The sequence below is a fragment of the Daucus carota genome, chromosome 3, assembly GCF_001625215.2.
Source record: "Daucus carota subsp. sativus chromosome 3, DH1 v3.0, whole genome shotgun sequence".
Classification (NCBI taxonomy): Eukaryota; Viridiplantae; Streptophyta; class Magnoliopsida; order Apiales; family Apiaceae; genus Daucus; species Daucus carota.
In genome coordinates, this window is record NC_030383.2 from 3,198,259 (window position 1) to 3,217,098 (window position 18,840).

Below are 18,840 nucleotides of genomic sequence, written 5' to 3' on the forward strand. Positions count from 1 at the left end.
TTCATTTAACAAGGACTGTAATAATATATATAAAGTTTCCCTTTCAAGCAGCACCTCCTTAAATTTGTTGTCTTGATTGTTTTCATGTTTCACGTTCTGTGGAGCAGAGGAGTCAAATTAGGAGTGCCGCAATGCAAGTATGTCTAGATAAACACTAATTACTTGAAACAAAAACCAACTTATGAGCTTTTTTTGGCATCGTTGTTAAAATCTTTTTTTGGTGCTAAAAGGTGCTTTGGCAGCAGTTTGGATTTCTGTAGTTCGCTCTTGCTCCCTGCCGTGACCGGTGACCCATGCAGTCGGTTGCGGGAGTGTGTTTAATTATTAAAAAAAAAATTATTGACGCTTCATTATTAGCGAACTGATTATATTTATATTTGAAATTGAAATTTGAGAATGAATTTCCTTGGGAATCAGAGTAAACGAATAATTTTAGTTTTGTATTGCATGCTTAAAACGTAGAATAATATTTTAATTATAAAAACAAAATATCCTGCTTGGATAATACAGAAAGAACACTATTTATTAGCATTCGTAATCCGACTTTCAGAAATTTCACTAATAACATCTGGAAGCCGAAAACATCTTGTCCCTGACAGTAGTGTGTCTCTGTTGGTCTAGACTACTTAATACTCCCTCCGTTTAAGAAATAGCCCAGGGTCTAACAAAATCATTTAAACTTATTAATGATTGTTAAATTTGTATTTAAATCAGAAATATATTTTAATTATTAACAAGGATCATAAATCGAGCTTATAAACCGAATTTAATAAATCGATATACTGTGCAAGTATGTAAAACTTAGATCAATTAAAAAACAAATAATATATAATTATATACATATACATGTAAAGAAGTTTTAAATTGAATATGAAATATTTTGATATGTTAATATATAAAATATATTATAAAATCCAAAATTCTGCAAAACAAATTATGAAAATATTATAATATATATATATAATTATAATTATAATTATTGAATTCTAGTGTTTCAATTATTCTTAAAAATATAAACATTAACAACAACATCTACGAACAAAAGTTTTAAAATTTTAATATAGAGTTTAAGAAATAACTTGAGTTATGTTCATTTATTTATAAACAATTAATTATCAACATAAATAATTAAATGACTTGACACATACCGAAAGACATGATTAAATTTATTACTAATAAATAAAAAAAATTGCGTAGACTCCATCTAGAAATTAGGCAAGTGTCTTTTGAATAGTATGCAGTTCTGATCTCATGAGTGATGACATTAAAACACACTAATCTCACAAGTCACTTCAATCACGAAAAAAACAAGAATAACAAAGGCCGAGATGTAGTGCAATGTCGACATGGCAGCTCCGACTCAATAATCCGGAGACACCAACTTATTAAATTATTTTTATATGAAATTATTAATTTTAGATATATTAATATATATAATATAGAAAAAAATAATTTATAACATATAATTTGTGATAAAAAGAGTATATATATTAATTATCTACCGAGAATACTTAATAAAGTGATATATTAATATAATAACTAAATTAAAATGAAACACTAATACAAGAATATAGTATCAACTTATATATGATGATAATATTTATTGTAACGAAATAAAAAAAAATGTAAGTTCGATTTGTATCAAAATATAATAAACAATAAAAAATATATTAAAATTTAATTTAATATATAATAAGAAATAAAGTAATTGTATAAAATGTTATGGAGTACAATAATTTAACTTGTGTGAATTGCGATTAGGTTATGAAAAGAAGAATTATTCGATACAGTGTTTTATTAAGCTAAATTAAGTATGTTTTAAAATATGGGTTAGTCGACACTTTCTTCTATTTAATTTCATCGCATAATTAAAATTTTATTTTTAAATTTTTTTTAATAAAAGTATATAATTAATGCTATCAATACCCCTTATTAATAAGCGAAACCACGTTTCAGTGGAACATCGGTACCAAAAATACCAAAATTTGGTTATCTTATATCATATTTAATTATTATTATTATTATTATTATTATTATTATTATTATTATTATTATTATTCTACTCCTACAAAAAGTATTATATTATCATTAGAAGACTTATATTGGTCAGGTTTTAATATTATTTTAAAATATTATTATTAAATACGACTTCTATATTTATTAGGATTTTATAATCAATATAACCTTTTTACGTAATAATGATAATCATTAAACTATTATGAAAAAAATGTCGTATTGGTTAGGATTTTATAATTTTATTATATTTTTATGAAAAGACTTTCATATTTATTATGATTTTATAAATAAAGACTTTAATATTGGTTAGGATTTTATAATGGGGTTTTCTCATAAATACCTAAGTCCAAAGTTATTTTTGCAAAAATACTATATTTTTAAAAAATATTTTACAAAAAAATCAAATTTCAAAAATATTTGCAAAATTACTGTATGTAACCGGTTGCAACCACATTCAACCATACTTGCAACCAGATGCAACCACACTTGCAATCAGATGCAACCACACTTGCAACCTCTGCGGATCAATTAACTGAAGTTGTATCTGTTTGCATCGTTGCAACCACACTTGCAACCTCTGCGGGATCAATTAACTGAAGTTGTATATGTTTGCATCAAGTTGCAGACCGTATTTATGCAAATATTTTTTAAAAAGTTAGTATTTTTGCAATTTTTTCCAGAATATAGTAAAATCGCAAAAAAACTTAGAAAAGTGGTATTTTGGATAAATCCCTTTTATAATTATTAGACTTTGATATTGATTTGGATTTTATAATTAAAGAATTCAATGTTATATTATTAAAAAAAGACTTCTAACGTTGTTAGGATTTTGTAATGCAACAGTTATACCACCAATAAAACTATTTATTTTAATTTCTTTAAACTCAAACAATTTAATTTATGAAACAACTCTGTAAAACTCCTATCATATTTCAGCATTCAAATAAATAAAGGTTTATATTGATATTAATAGCCAGATCGATATTATCCATACATATACTTTTTATTAATATGCGAAATTTTCCTTTAGTGGAAGAACATCAGTACCATATACCGAACTATCAAAATTTGGTTATTATCATGTAATTTAACGTTGTCCTACTCTTCACGATATTATAATATTATTATAATAACGGAAAGGGGGTGGTAGCACTACCATGACAAACGCAAATTCCGATGAGAATAAAATTACTGTGAATTCTCTGGTTATAGTCATAAAAAGAGGTTTACAAGACTTTGTCAAAAAAATTTATAAATAAATTAATTTTAAATTCATTTAATTTATAATATCTGTTATAGTTTTATATTAATTTGACAAATATCCATCAATATTAAATCTACAAGAACTTCAATTAGCGTTGCATTTAATAATATTTATTAGACGTCTAAAACAATTATGAACTGAAATTGAGTTTTATTAAAGATTGAATACACTCACAGCCAATTTATGGGGCCGTTTGGTTGAACTTAAAATAAGTGCTTCTTGCTTAAAGTAAAAGAAGTGAAAAAGAAGTGAGAAACAAGTTAAGACTTATAAGTGATTAAAGTGTTTGGGAAAGAAGTAGAAGTTCCGAAAGAAAAGCTATCATTCCCAACTTTTTATAAGTGATTCTCGACTTTTTACACGGTCAAGAAAAGTAGAAGTTGGCTTATTGAGAAAAGAAGCACTTCTTTGTGGTATCCAAACGGGCGCTATATATGCTGGTGAATTTTTTCCCCATCTATCTAGAATCATAAACAACATAATGATTTAAATAAAATAAAACGTACCATTTTAAAATAGATTCATATAAGAACATGTACCCTGAGAATATTTATTTTGAAAAATAAAACTTAAACATAATTAAATATTACTAATATGTTAATGCATAATAAATTTTGTATCTCAACAATAATAATTTAAATAACTATATCAAAAATATTATATTTCCAATAAGTAATAAACTTAAAAAATTCATATAATCCCGTGCTTGGCACGGGACTCATAAAAAATAAAGTCAACCGACCAGTGTTTAAAAATTGAGGAAGTATTAAACATCTCCAGAAATTAACCACTAGCAGCTCTTCACCAAAGTTGTCTTCTCATCAGCGATGTGCTTGGATCTTTTACACAAGCCACGTAGAACTTTGGGCTCCTTAACTCCATTCTAATTCGGTGTCACTCATGACACCACGAGCATCTGCCGTAGGAGCTGGGAAGAATAGTCATCTCCTCACATGAGTTACATTTTCTCTTTCTGGTGTCAAGGCCTCTGTGCTGGTGCACTTTCGGATGCAGTGACTGCCATGTAATTTGGCATTCATGCTCCGGGACCATTTTCGTTTCCAAACATTTTAATTTTGTGGTAGCCTGAGCCACACGGAAAGAGCTTGAAAAGAAGAGGGGGAATAGCACCGCCGAAAGAGAGATCTGCGAGTTCGTTGAAGTCAAGTCTAAAAAAAAAAGCTAGGTTTTGTAGCTTTTTTGTTGGATTTCTTTTAGTTTAATTAAGTGCTTCAAAATATTTGCCAAACGGACGTTAAAAAAAAGGAAGTCCGCTTTCAAGTTTTTAAGCCCAGAAGTTCTGTTCCCAAACACCCACTTAGAAGGATCTTCTTTTTGGAACTTGCTTTCAAGAGCAGGATGAATCTTCAGTGCATACAATTGCACCAGTGCTTCAGAGAACAAGTACAGTAGCTTTTATTACGAAACAAGCAGTAGAGATTAGTAGCCTTTAATTATTATGACAACAAATTCCTATTTCATGACCATGCATGCATGTATTAATAGTACTGTGTAATAAGATTGAAAACAAAGAAACATTACAACAGAATCATAACAAATACTAATCATGGAACGAGGCTAATTTTGGACATTTGTAATTCCTGATAATTGGGAGAATTAGATGGTTCAGAGCAAACAAGTATAAGAGACAGCTCTATATTAGAGCAGGGTTCACTGAAGCGAAAGCAAGAACCTCCGGATCATTCTCAAAAACCACCATATTTTCTTTGCTCAAGGAAACTATTGCTTCAATTCCATCACCTACTGCTGTGTCACATAAGGAGATGAAATTCTCGGAATATAAATTGCAAAAATAGAACCAGGCCGGTTTTCCCCATCCGAAATCAAGTTCATAGAGACCCATGTTACACATGCTAGTGATCCAAAGAGAGAAAGATGTTTCCTTAGATGTCATCTTTTCTGCAATTCCAACAAAAGTTGGAGTTCCATCGTCTCCCTTTATAGCCTCAACAAACTCATCATTGATTTCCGCCTTGCACTTCTTTATTTGATGGACCAATTCCATCAGTTCTAGCTGAGGGGAAAGCTTGCATTGTGCTAAACCAGGCCAAACAAGATTTCCCACAGAGTTTTTTGGTACACAGTTCTTTCCGCGAAGATTGATGATCACCCCCAAATTAAAAGGCTTCCCTATAGAGATTTCATCTAATCTGGAAGCAGCTTTAGCAACACATTTCCATAACAAGGCTGCTACAACTTCAAATCGAGATGGTTCACATTCTGATCTTAAAACCTTGGTTTGGGCCTTTAAGGCTGCTAACTTTGGACCACTAAACACGAACCTCTGGGATGGAAAGTCACTTCTGCTGAAATCAGCAGGACTTTTGTACAATAGAGAAGGAATTTGCGGAAACAATGATGCATCAGTGAAATTTGGATGTACAATTTCCGAAAAAGATCCCCTGGCTGCAGCTGTCCAGTCTTTCATAAACAATGTGTATGTGGTTCCATCCACAATTTTGTGAGAAATGCAGGTACATAGCGCAATTCCACCACAACTAAAAATGTTCACTTGAATTATCAGAACATAATTTCCTAAAGGTGATTCTCTGGCCTTGGCTGGAATTAAACTTCTGATCATTTCATCTCCTGGAGATTTACTGAGGAATTTCAAGAGACTGACACTTACTCGTGTCTCGATGTAATGAACTCCTTCATCATTACAATCAATGTAAAAATCATCTCGAACCTTTCCAGCAAAAGGGTAAAATCGAGTTAAGGTTTCTGACAATGACTGCTTCAGAAGTTTTGAGTTATCTGAAATGACAGAACTGAGATTGCTAGTGTTGTTGTTATGATAAAACAACGTCAGTGGAAGATAAATCTTAACTTGAGTTTGATCAAGAACCGAAAGTTTAAATTCTTTCGAGGAGATCGGTGTTGAAGCAGCTGGTAAAATGTTCTCCTCTGTAACAATTTGAACCACCATTTTCTCCATGTCACTGCATAATCAAATAACTTAAATCAGTAATGAAGCAAAACAGGCATATTTAAGTCACAGATAAAACCTGTTCTAACTAACAGTGGATGCATATATTTATTCGGTTTGAAATATTCTACACATTAACTTCTTAATATCTTCCGGACTAAAATATATTTTTTACACTGATACGTGGAGGTCAGCCAAGACTTCACCCTAGTCGCTCCCCCGATTTTATCCCCATTTGCAGCATTTATAAATATATCTCACCTGGAGTCAAGTGTTCAAGACCGACGTATTTAAATTTCTTGTAATTAATTAGCCGAATTACAAACAATAGCAAGTATTTTGAATCTCATGTACCTTGCTTCTTCCATTGTAGTATATATGCTCGGCCTGCTCGTTATTACCAAGTTTTGTAGTATTTCAGATTTGTTTTAACGTTTGACAGTGTCTGAGATGAATTTTACTTGGCTTTTAAGCAGGACCTCCCTGCATTTGCTGTCAAAGGAGTCAAATTAAGAGTGCCACCATGCAAAAACTGATTTATTAACCTTTGTTTAGCATAGTCGATGAAGTTGTGTTTTTTCTGCTAAAAGTAGCAGGACCCCTTTTATTTCTAGAAATCACTCATAGATATTTGTAAAGTACAAGTCGGCAAACATGATTTGGAAAGATTTTCTGCATTTGGTTCATGTATACTCGTTTGTTCAATTAGGCCTGTTTGAACACTACCAAAAATAAAGAATTATTTCACATAATCAAATATTAAAATAAAAGGTTATGACAAGTTTTTAAATACATTTTCAAAATTCGAATTAGATAACCTGTATTAATAGTGCTATAGCAAATGGCTAATTTTAATTGGGTGGTTGATGTGTATACAGGAATCCCATTATGATTATTATTAGTGTAAATTGAACCAACTATACATTGTGGATTAGATTTGAAAAAAAAAATTGAAACATTTTTGAGATATATATCATTTTCCTTTGAAGAATGACAAAATCTTTAAAAAATTGAACACACTCCATAAATCTAATAAACTGCCAGTTACTCAACTCATCTCCTTCCTTATTTCATTTTTTTCCTCTTTTTTATATAGTTATACTGTTTTTTCATATATTTAATTCATCTCCTTCCATATATAACTTTTATTCAAGCTAAGAGCATCTCCAACGGCGTTGTCTATAATCGTTGGCTAAATTGGACCTGTAAGACATTATGTAAAATTTGCTGAACATGTAAGACATTTTGTTTCAATGGTATTGGCTATATTGGTTGGCTATAATTTAAAAATAGTATGTTATTAATATTTTAAATTGTTAAAATAGAATATATCAGTTCAATATGGTAACAAATGATGTACAATCTTCCTACAGATTTTCTTACAGACCTGTAGAGGTTCGACAAATTTAGCCATCCATAGGAGGTTGGCTAAATTTATAGACAACAGCTGAGCATGGTTGGAGTTGGGTTTTTGGAGCTGTTGGCTAAATTTTTTTATTTTAAGTATGCCACCTCACTTTTTAGCCAAGGGCTTTAGATGGTTGGAGATGCTCTAATGCATTCGTTGTTTAGAAATAGATTGTTTTATTACATACTCAGCGCTGATCACTGCATACTAAGCTGGATCATCTGTTCTTTGTTCTAAGTAGGATAACACAGTATCTATACTCCTTATTAATAAACGAAACACCGTTTCAATGGAACATCGGAACTACCAAATACCAAGTTATTAAACCTCATAGAAGCGCAGGGTTTACTGAAGCGTAAGCAAGCAACTCCGGATCATTCTCAAACACTGCCATTTCTTCTTCGCGTAATGAAACTACTGCTTCGATCCCACCACCTGTTCCCGTATCACATAAGGAGATGAAATTCGTGAAATATAAATTGCAAAAATAGAACCAGGCCGGTTTTCCCCATCCGAAATCAAGCTCATAGAGACTCATGTTACACATGCTCGTGATCCAAACAGAGAAAGATGTTTCCTCAGAGGTTATCATTTCTGCAATTTTAACGAAAGTTGGAGTTCCATCGTCTCCCTTTAAAGCCTCCACAAAGTCGTCATTGATTTGTGCCTTGCACTTTTTTATTTGATTGACCAATGTCGTATGATCTAGTTCATGGGAAAGCTTGCATTGTGCTAAACCAAGCCAAACAAGATTTCCTACAGAGTTTTTTGGTACACAGTTCTTTCCGCGAAGATTGATGATCACCCCCAAGTTAAAAGGCTTTCCCAGAGAGTTTTCGTATGATTTGGAAGCAGCTTTAGCAACACATTTCCATAACAAGGCTGCTACAACTTCAAATCGAGATGGGACACATTCTGATGTTAAGACCTTGGTTTCGGCCTTTAGAGCTGCTAACTTCGGACCACTAAAGACGAACCTCTGGGAAGGAAAGTTAATTTTACTGAAGTCAATAGGACACTTGTACAATAGAGATGGAATTTGAGGAAACAATGATGGTCCAGTGAAGCTTGGATGTACAATTTCCGAAGAAGATCCTCTGGCTGCAGCTGTCCAATCTTTTAAGAACAACGCGTAAGTACTTCCATCCAAAATTTTGTGGGAAATGCAAGTACACAGTGCAATTCCACCACAACTGAATATGTTCACTTGAATTATCAGAACATAATTTCCTAGAGGCGATTCTCTGGCCTTCGCTGGAATTAAACGTTTGATCATTTCATCTCCTGGAGATTTACTCAGGAAATCCGGGAGACTGACATTTACTCGTGTCACGATGTAGTGAACTCCTTCATCATTACAATCAATGTAAAAATCATCTCGAACCTTTCCAGCAAAAGGGTAAAATCGGGTTAGGGTTTCTGACAATGATTGCTTCAGACGTTTTGATTTATCTGAAATTACAGAATCGAGATCGCTAGTGTTGTTGTTATGATAAAACAACGTCAATGGAACATAAAGCTTAACTTGAGTTTGATCAAGAACAGAAAGTTTGAATTCTTTCAAGGAGTCTGGTGTTGAAGCAGCTGGTAAAATGTTCTCCTTTGAAACAATTTGAACAACCATTTCCTCCATGTAACTGCATGATCAATCAAGTTAATTCAGTAATGAAACAAAACAGGCGTATATAATTCATAGATAAGACCTGCAAAAAAGGGTAGGCCTATTAATTGTTGTCGCATATTATCTGTGACCAGTGGCAGAAATAGGATTCCTAATATCTGAGCAGAGATAATATAATTGAGATATGAAATATAATAAACATTAATTTCTTAAGATCAGCTCGGAGCCTGGGAGTAAAATACATATTTTACACTAGCATTTGGAGGTCAGGCGAGACTTCAGCCTTCCCGGCCCTCCCCTGGTTTTATCAGCGTTTGTAACATAACATTCTTTACTCTCAGATTAATTAGCTGAATTACAAACAAATAGTAAGTAGTTCGAATCTCATGTACCTTGCTTCTTCCATTGTAGTATATGCTTGATCTGCTCGTTATTACTAAGCTGTAAAGCATAGTTTATATATAGATATCCTAAACACTGACAGTGTTTAAGATGAAATCTACTTCGCTTTCAAGCAGCCCCTCCCTAGATTTTGCTGTCACCCTTCTTTTTCCGTATTTTAGAGTCTGAGGGCCACCGTCCATACTATTACTCGAAACAAAAACTAATTCATTAACCTTTCTTTGGCATCGTCGATGAAATCGTGTTTTTCCTGCTAAAATGCTTGTTAGGACCCTTTTGATTTCCAGAAAGGACACTTGTGATAGGCATTCGTAAATTGTAATATGATGGTGTATCTAGAAGCATCAAACATGTTGTCCCTACAGCTACCACTAATCTTGATTTTTACTTGCTTGTTCTGTATATTATAGCAGTCAAGTAAACAGCAAATCACATACTAAAATTTCTCCAGACAACTGCTAAGACTACACAGTTCACACACTAAGCTCATGCAAAAAGAAAGAGCACAAAATCCGAACAGTAAGAGGAAAATCCCAACAAATTATTGTGATTAGACTTCCACCTAAAAATAACTGATTAATTCTCAGAAAGGCCAGAAAAAGTTCACACAGATTAACCAAACTGCATTAATTATAAGTCTTCACCAAGGTTGTTTGCGCAACATTGTGCTTGATCTTCTCCCTGTTCCAAACTGCATGCCTCGTGTAGAACTCGGACTACTTAGCCTCCTCTCTAATTCTGTGTCACTCATGACACCATAAACATCTGCTTTAGGACTTGGGAACGATAGTCGTTTCTTCACATGACTCACATTTTCTCTCTCTGGCGTCAAAGGCCTCTGTCTTGGTGCACTTTCAGACCTGATCCGAGCATTGGCTGATGCAGTGGCTGCCATGTAACTTGGCACTGAAGCTGAAACACCATTTTCATGTCTGAACATTCTGTGGTAGCTTGAGCCTAATGTTGGTGTTTGAGCCATTATACTATTCCTCCCTTCTTTTAGGCCGCGAGGACTGGCTGAATGGACCTGAAGACGTTTTGTTTTGCACGGACTTGGTGTCATAGGGAAGGGACTAGAGAGATTTCTGTCTCTTCTGTGCATGGGAGAACAAACAGAACCTGGGACTCGGTAAGAATAACACTGAGCAGTGTCGATTTCAACAGTTTTTATAGGATCTTTTTTATCACAAGATTTTCTGCTCATCTTTTCCCAATATTCTGACCAACCATAATTTTTTTCTTCTTTTTCCTGGCATAAATTTTGGTCAAAACACGAAAACTAGGTACATAAGCACAAAGTGTTATAATCACATACTAATATATACTAGAGCTAGTACAAATTTTAACTCACTTGAGATTTCCTGTTTGCAACATGAATTTCCCTCAAGCTGATGGATACACCGAATGTAGATTCTTTGCTGCCTTCATAAGAAAGCCTCCTACGTTGATCACGAACTCTAGTTTGAACTCGAACAAGAGACTCAATGCATCGGAGTGTCATCTTTGCTCGTTTCCTGACATTATGTCCTCTGACTAAAGCCTGTAGTTTCACAATTCCTCTAAGCGCCCGCAGTGCTCTTCTTGCCTAAGAAAACCATAGTCATTTTATAATAAAAAATTAGAAAAATCAAAACCGCGTAAAATGCATCATTTCCAGTACCCTACTAAAGCTATTTGGACACAAATACATCATTTACCAGATAGCCTCTGAATGCTGTTTGAATAACCACGGCTGCATTGCAATATTTTCTGGCAATTTCTGAAGAACTGGCAAATCTCACAACTTCCGCAGCTGCTTGAGCAGTCATAATTGCTGCCTGAGCAGCTGCTGTGGTTGCCACAGCCAATGCAATAGCGCGTCTGTGACTCAAATCATCAGCCTTCGGCCTCACATCATTCACAGCCAACTTCCGCGAACTGGCATTACTAGAACAACTATGATAACAAGTGGCAGCAGTCCCACTGTTTGCTGATTCACTGTGCTGAATTGTAGTTTCATAAATACATGGTTTGCTGAAAATCCACATCCGCTTTCCTCTTTTCTGCGGAAACAAACATGAGATAAGTCCATAACTAATAGTGTTCAACGTAATTAAATAAACAGTCTGAACGCGTGGTTATAATTACCTTCTCATCAGCTTCTTGTTCATGTTGTTCACTCCTGCTTGATTTGGTGGATTTTGTAGGAGACCCGAAAGCCTTTTTTACGACGTTTAGCAATGAATGTCCTCCAGAGGTGTTATTCTTTCCCATAGCAAAGTTGCATATATCAGGTTTTGAGGCCAAAGCTGTCTGAGCACAAGGTCTTAAGCTTTAAACTCAGTAGCAACAATTATAAAGGATGCACTAACAAAAAGCATTATGATCAGTGTCAGCTGGGACATCGAAACCTCAAAGACTGTGCTCTTATGTCTATTTGAGGAGGAATAGGAGCTGTCATGAGAATGCTGTGTCACTTAAAGTAGTAAAAATGAGTTGGTATGAGCAGCCATATTTCATTTAGTTGTCACACACTTGTGATGTAATATTCTTCTGCGTACCTGCAATCTGCAAAGGCAAATTCTCGTAAACATAATCATATTTTCAGAATTGTCGATATGTAAATACTATCAGATTGCGTTTGGGACGTGTATTTCATTTCAAATTTTGGACTTCAAATGACATGTCATTTCAAATTCTCAGTTTTATAATAGTATGCTAGCACCTAGCTCCGCCACTGGATTTAGGTACATCGCGATTATCATACTTTACTTCCGAGTGGGGCATACGGGAATGATTGATCTGAAATTCAACTGATAACAGTATGAATAATGACTGTTAGTAAAATGTGGATGGTCATTGTGCATGAGCTCCTTTAGCATGTTAGCAGCCTTAGGCCTTGCTCCCGAGTTTCTTTAGGAGAGAAAGCAAGTGAAATCAAGTGTGCTTTCACTTTCATCCCATTTTTGGAGTGAAAGTTTTAGAGTGAAAGTATACTATATTTTCACTCACTTTCACTCGCTTTCCTCCCTTTAAAAAACTCGGGAGCACGAGTACGAGTGAAAGTTAGATAACTTTCCTTCCTCTTCACTTGCTTTCCTCCCTTTTTAAAACTCGGGAGCAAGGTGTTAGTAAAGAAGTGTTGAGCAGGGTCTTGAATTTAGTCTTTGGCTTTTTTCATGTGTCAAAAGATCTGGTTTGCAACTTTGACAGCAGCACAGTTATAGTCTCTCTGATTTATTCTTTTGGCAAGTCTTTTGAGGCTGTTATTAATATTTTCAGTAAATATTTATTCATTTGTTTTGTGTGATTATTCACTTAACTAAATGCCCAACACTTCGTCTCGTGATGAAACTATTACGTGTAAGTATACAAAATGAATATTTATGTTATATGCAATAAATTAAAACGGCCACAGGTGTCCAATGTATGACGGTGACATCTTGACAGATGAACGTAGATTAAATATAAAAAATTATGTTTATAAATAACTAAGATGAAAGTAAAATTTTGTGGGTTGCTGTCGGTAAAATCAACAATCTTTTTTATAATTTTTTCTAATATACTTTACAATTTTATACATTTTAAAATCTATCAAAAACAAAAAATATATAATAAAGTTAACTACCTCAATATATATATTTTTTATCATAACTACATCAATCTATTTATACATTAAATTAAATACCATCATTTTATTCACTTTTTCTTCTTTTTTTTATAATTTTGTACATAATCTTAACATATGTGTTCAGTCCATTTATAAATAAATGGAAAGAACGAAAAAAATATTGTTTGCCATACCACATTCTGAATCTAATTCTACTATCCGAGATTTGAGAAATTAAATATCAATTTTTTATACATACAAATTAATTATTCAAAGAATTCCGGAAAGAAACTGCATTATTATTAAATAACTAACGAGAAAATAGTGCCAAAACATGGGACTTGTTGAGGGCATTCACGATCTTTCCAGAACGAAGCTGGATAAAGTATAAACCAATAAACAGTCCCAAAACGACGCCGTTAAGGTGCGGAAGTTGACAAGATTCACTTCACTATGTCCATCACAACAGGATCCAGAGTCTTCAAGACTCATCCTCAACCTTCTTGACTCTCTCTAGTCTTCTCTACAAATTTTACATGTGTATCTATATAAACCCTAACACCATTTTTCATCATCAAAAAAACTCAAAGTGCTAAACAATCACACTACACAATCAACATCCAAAATTTTATTGACTAGTAACAAGTTTAAAGAAGAAACAGAGTAAATGGCTTCAAAGGCAATCCTGGGCTGCATGGCTTCTCCTTTGCTTTCTTCGCATTCTTCTTCTAAAACTTCTCCGAAAAGCTCTGTTTTCTTTCCGAAACCTTCTAGCTTCGTTCACAATGTGAAGCTAAGGCCTCGAAAAACTAGGGTTCAAGCTGCTCAAGATGGAGGAGATGGTAAAGAGAGTGCGGTAGAAGTTCACCGTACTTCCAGTCCACAGAACAATAACGAGGTAACTTCCGTTCAACAACGATCACGGCCTTTGGCACCCAGTATCTCGCCTTTCGGTAAGTACTAAGTACCAAGAACGTGATGTTTTATTGCTCTGATATCATGTTAAGTGGCTAGATACTAAGCAATGACGTGACACGTTTAATTGCTCTGATATCATGTTAAGTTACTACATGTTTAGTTGCAAAATGTTGGGTGCATTTTTGTTTAATCTAATTTTACATTTTATTGCTCTGATATCATGTTAAGTTATTAAATTTTAAGTTAAAATTACTATGTTTTATTGTTCTGATATCATGTTAAGTTACGGAAGTTCATGCATATGTTCTTATTGTTTGATGTGATTATAGGTTTATTGGATCCGCTTTCTCCAATGAGGACAATGAGACAAATGATGGACACCATGGACCGGATGTTCGAGGATGCATTTTCGACATCTCTGATGCCCGGGACAATGGACGTGCGGTCTCCCTGGGACATTCAACAGACCGAAAACGAAATTCGAATGAGGTTCGACATGCCTGGCCTTTCTAAAGAAGACGTGAATGTCACAATTGAGGATGATGATGTCCTTGTTATCAAAGGGAATTACAAGAAAGAAGAGAGTGGCGACGGAGATGGATCCTGGCGGAACCAGAGTTATAGTAGCTACAATTCGCGGCTTCAGCTGCCTCAGGACTGCGAGAAAGACAAGATCAAAGCAGAGCTCAACAATGGGGTGCTTCTCATTACAATCCCCAAGGCTAAAGTTGAACGCAAAGTGGTTAATGTTAACATCGAGTGATTTGTGATGCTTGTGAAAACATGAGGCTTAATTATCTGTCTGTATATTTTGGTCTTTTTTTTTTGTCTCCGTAATCTTGAATAAATACTTTATGATGAGGCTTGTAAAAATTATCATGTGAAATGTTGGGTTTTCCCCTATCCATTGTTCCGAGTTTTTCTTACAAGGTGTGGGACGGATATAGTAAGAGTCACTTCTATATCCGTCTCTGGGACGGATATAGCCGTCTCTGATCACTTCCAAACTTATGCTGCAAATATCATTTCCCTATGTACATATATATTGCTTGATCAAAATATTACACATCTTCTTTTCAGCTATAAGTCTAAATGTGATAGTATAACTAGCTGGTTATTACAGAACTTAAGCTACCTGTCTCGTGTTCTTCTGGTATCGATTCCAGCTTCGGCTTCCAAATTCTAGAATCATCTTCGTCATCGTCGTCGTAATCATCACATGTTTTACTCCGAAGCACGGAGATGATATCAACAGCCAACACTTCTTGCGAGAGCAAATCCTGCAGTTGTTTCTTCGTTATAACAACTTTAATCCTCTTGACACCGCTATCTTTTTCGACAAATCGAGGTTCTTCAACAGTTTCTAACGTCTCAACGGAAGGAATAAGATGGTATTTATTTCCCAATTCTAACCAGAAGTCCGGAGGAAGATGCAGGGGAGTTTTCTCCGCCAGAGCAATATTGAAACCTGAGAAGTTTGTCAGCACGTCTTTTACGAGTACCGGTGTCGAAAACTCGAGGATCTCTCCGTCACTTTTTAGAAGCTGCACTATATTTGCATTCTTGCTTGTTTCAACTGCTGCGAGACAAGAAACTCTGTTGTGTCCGCACACAAGTAAGCAATTTCCCATGATATGCAATGCAAATATTATAGCTTCTTTAAGAAATATAGATCGAAATGTACAAAAAATGTAGATGGAGGAGTATAATATAGTGTAAGAAGAGGAAACTGTGTGCAAGTGATTAGTCGAGTAGCTGGGAAGGGAAGTAGTTATATATAAGTATCCCACAGTGACGGAAACCTGGAGGCCGGTCTAGACTATTATTCCGTGTTATATTCGAAAATCAATAAATTTTTAATTTTCAAATCATGATTTTGAGATTTTGAGTTTTTGAAAATTATATATAAATTATTTTAAACTCTGATTAACTTCTTCTTTTTTGTCAAAACTCTGATTAACTTTTAACTAGTGAAAGATTTCGATTGATATCTTAAATATTTTGAAATCTTGATTTCGTCACTCGCCGATGCAGGCTTACTAAGCATATGTTGAAATTGTTTAGGCTATTATGGGGCGGTTTTGTAATGTAGCAAGACTGCAAGAGAATGTTTGAAAAGTATCTTTCGGTTGGGAATGAAAAAGAAAGGGGGGAGATGTAACAACTAATACTAATAAAGAAGATGTAAAAGAGGAAGGCAGTGAAGATTTTTGTGTAATTATTGTCAACACGCATGCAAAGAAGGGTGGCTCAGTGGAAGGTTGCGCATTGGCATTGCTCATCTTTCAAGTTGTTTCTTGTGTGTTATTGTAAATTTAGTATACGATCATGGCTTGTGTGTTATCTTTCAACATTCAAAGTACTCTGCCCATGCCCTTTCACTAGCTTCTTTTTTATTTGCCCATCGATTCAATCATCTACTAATTTCCCTTAGAATATGAGTCAATTTTCAAATTTATCAGTGTCATGATCTTGCAACGATGATAGAATAATTGAGGATTAATGAACTGATTCATGAAAAGAATAATAGGTTATATTTTCTGTCCCAAAAAAAAGGCGGGGTAAAATTTAAAATCAAAATTTAGCTAATTTTGTCTATTAATTAATAATGATTACTAGATACAAAAATCATCAAAAACATGTCACTAAAAAATATTCTAGATTTAATAGTAAATATTGAATTTAAATTGCTAAAATTATATATAATTTATAGTCAAACTTGAATTTGTTTGATTTTAAAATTTTATATACCAATAATAATATCATGAAAGAGGGGGTATTATAATAAATGTGACATGAAACACCAATGTCAAATAAGTTTTAAAAAGATCAGAAATCAATATACTTATATAAAGGAGAAGCGAAGGGCGTGCAGGTGGCGCCTCTCACATCGCTCCGTTCTATATTTTTAATTTTCTGAAATTTTTGGATAAAAAATATCAAAAATTAGAACTACCTTTTTTAGTTTCGGGTATATTGGAAACAAGTTTCAGAATCTGATTTTGTTTTAGATTATTTATGGAATATAGTAGCTTGAAAGTTTTAATTTGATTTTGTTTCCGATTATTTAATTATGGGAAAGAGTAGCACACAAGTCTTTCTGCACCTATAAATACTCCTATAGATTGCAGGGTTTTGGATCATCTAAACACAACCTTCTCTTTTATTACCACAACCCTACCTCTCTCAAAGGTAGTTATAGACCGTTATGTGGGAGTCGACAAATCCAAACATGGGAAAAGAATATAGTCTTGACATGATATTGATGGATGATATCAATAAATTAACTATTAGTGATGTATGTCTGTTGGTTATTTTTTTATAATATTTGTTTTGTTCGTCGGATATTTTTGTTTTTGTTAATTTTTATATGAATTACTTTGTATACAGGAAAAAATTATTCATGCATAATTTGTTTGCTCCGTTGAAGCAACTTTTAAGTGAAGACTGTTTATACAGTATTAAAAAATAAAAATTGTTACAAGTAAGGGTAGTTATAGACGCTATTTCACGGATTTAAGTTAGATGTTTTTGTGCTCAATCAATCCAAAAAAATTGGAGGAAGGTGACAATGTAAGAAAATGATTACTTTAAAAAAAAACACAAATAAAATTAAGATTCACCGTGCTTTAAATTGTTAATACGTGTATAAATTTATTTTCAATTTTTCACCATGAATTATATTGCAATTTTGCAATTTTATATATTAGTATTGATATTACATCAAGATTTTTATAATATAAAATTTATTTTATCCTACAAATATTAATTTTGAAACATTAATATATATTTTATGGACAACCATAAAATTATTTTATTTTATAAATATTAATATTAAATCATTAATGTAATTTTTATAGACCGCCGCAACGCGCGGCTTCTCAACTAGTTATTTTAAGTTCAAGTTACAAGATATTTATTTGTGTAATGGTTAAAAACCGTCTTATAGCTAAAATTAACTTAGAATCAGCTGATATTTTTTGAATAAATTAATTTATTTTTATTATATTTTATAATAAAAAGTAATATCATCATTTCAGTAGATAACCTATCATGTTTACCTTTTTATTATATTTTCAATAACACATAAATTAATTATAATGTAAAATTATTTAAGTGGGCAATTTTTTTTTGAAATTTGTCATTTTAAGTTTTAAATTTGCAGGCAGGAATAATATCAGCAATGTCATCATCAACCTTTTTTTTTTATCAATGTCATCATCAACCTTAATCTATAAGTTGACGTTGTTGATACCACAATTGCATTATTTTTCATCAACTTGTAATTTAAATTATTAAAGATAAGCATCATGCATGTTTTCCAATATCGCCATTGATAGTGTACAATAGTGATGGGATTTTAACAGTGGAAGCATTCGGCATGCTTGCCACTGCCTATCATTCATCTCGAAGAAGTTAGAATATAATAATTTCAAATTTGGTAGTTACCCAGCCATTTTCGAATTTGTTAAATATATAATTAATTTTAAAAAAATCTGTAGCAATTTGTTAAGTGCTGTTTTCCCCAGCAGAGTTGTAGTGTGTAGATTTTTATTGATTTAAAGTTACAATAATTTAAGCATGTTTATTTAATTAAGATAGTAATTTTGTAGTTCGGAAGAAAAAGTAAGACATCTCCAACCATACAAACCCCTTAGCTAAAAGTGAGTTG

The 18,840-nt window shown here is 33.3% G+C and overlaps 5 protein-coding genes across 7 annotated transcripts; 1 reads left to right on the plus strand and 4 right to left on the minus strand.

Annotated features, from left to right (window-relative positions):
- Positions 1–4,786: 4,786 nt before the first annotated feature.
- Positions 4,787–6,721, minus strand: LOC108213297 (stemmadenine O-acetyltransferase). Of its 3 annotated transcripts, none has more exons than XM_064088696.1 (3): positions 6,585–6,718; positions 6,437–6,491; positions 4,787–6,243 (listed from the first exon to the last, which is right to left on the minus strand). In XM_064088696.1, the coding sequence occupies exons 2-3, from the start codon at positions 6,472–6,474 to the stop codon at positions 4,935–4,937; spliced, it is 1,347 nt and encodes a 448-aa protein (XP_063944766.1). In that variant the 5' UTR covers positions 6,475–6,491; positions 6,585–6,718; the 3' UTR covers positions 4,787–4,934. The 3 variants fall into 3 exon arrangements, with proteins under 3 accessions (XP_063944766.1, XP_017240567.1, XP_017240566.1); XM_017385078.2 differs by having other exon boundaries at positions 6,406–6,491; XM_017385077.2 differs by lacking the exon at positions 6,437–6,491 and having other exon boundaries at positions 6,585–6,721.
- A 1,073-nt stretch (positions 6,722–7,794) lies between these two features.
- On the minus strand, positions 7,795–9,938 carry LOC108211724 (stemmadenine O-acetyltransferase). The gene is made up of 2 exons (XM_017383399.2): positions 9,652–9,938; positions 7,795–9,275 (listed from the first exon to the last, which is right to left on the minus strand). Exons 1-2 carry the CDS (start codon positions 9,663–9,665, stop codon positions 7,967–7,969), a joined length of 1,323 nt encoding a protein of 440 aa, XP_017238888.1. The 5' UTR covers positions 9,666–9,938; the 3' UTR covers positions 7,795–7,966.
- Positions 9,939–10,079: 141 nt separating this feature from the next.
- On the minus strand, positions 10,080–12,242 carry LOC108211725 (protein IQ-DOMAIN 17). The gene is made up of 4 exons (XM_017383400.2): positions 11,789–12,242; positions 11,359–11,703; positions 11,013–11,246; positions 10,080–10,910 (listed from the first exon to the last, which is right to left on the minus strand). The coding sequence occupies exons 1-4, from the start codon at positions 11,912–11,914 to the stop codon at positions 10,302–10,304; spliced, it is 1,314 nt and encodes a 437-aa protein (XP_017238889.1). The 5' UTR covers positions 11,915–12,242; the 3' UTR covers positions 10,080–10,301.
- Positions 12,243–13,733: 1,491 nt separating this feature from the next.
- On the plus strand, positions 13,734–15,071 carry LOC108211448 (small heat shock protein, chloroplastic). The gene is made up of 2 exons (XM_017383052.2): positions 13,734–14,203; positions 14,498–15,071. Exons 1-2 carry the CDS (start codon positions 13,918–13,920, stop codon positions 14,929–14,931), a joined length of 720 nt encoding a protein of 239 aa, XP_017238541.1. The 5' UTR covers positions 13,734–13,917; the 3' UTR covers positions 14,932–15,071.
- Positions 15,072–15,274: 203 nt separating this feature from the next.
- Positions 15,275–15,799, minus strand: LOC108211449 (uncharacterized). The gene has a single exon (XM_017383053.2). The coding sequence runs from the start codon at positions 15,797–15,799 to the stop codon at positions 15,275–15,277; it is 525 nt and encodes a 174-aa protein (XP_017238542.1).
- Positions 15,800–18,840: the final 3,041 nt, after the last annotated feature.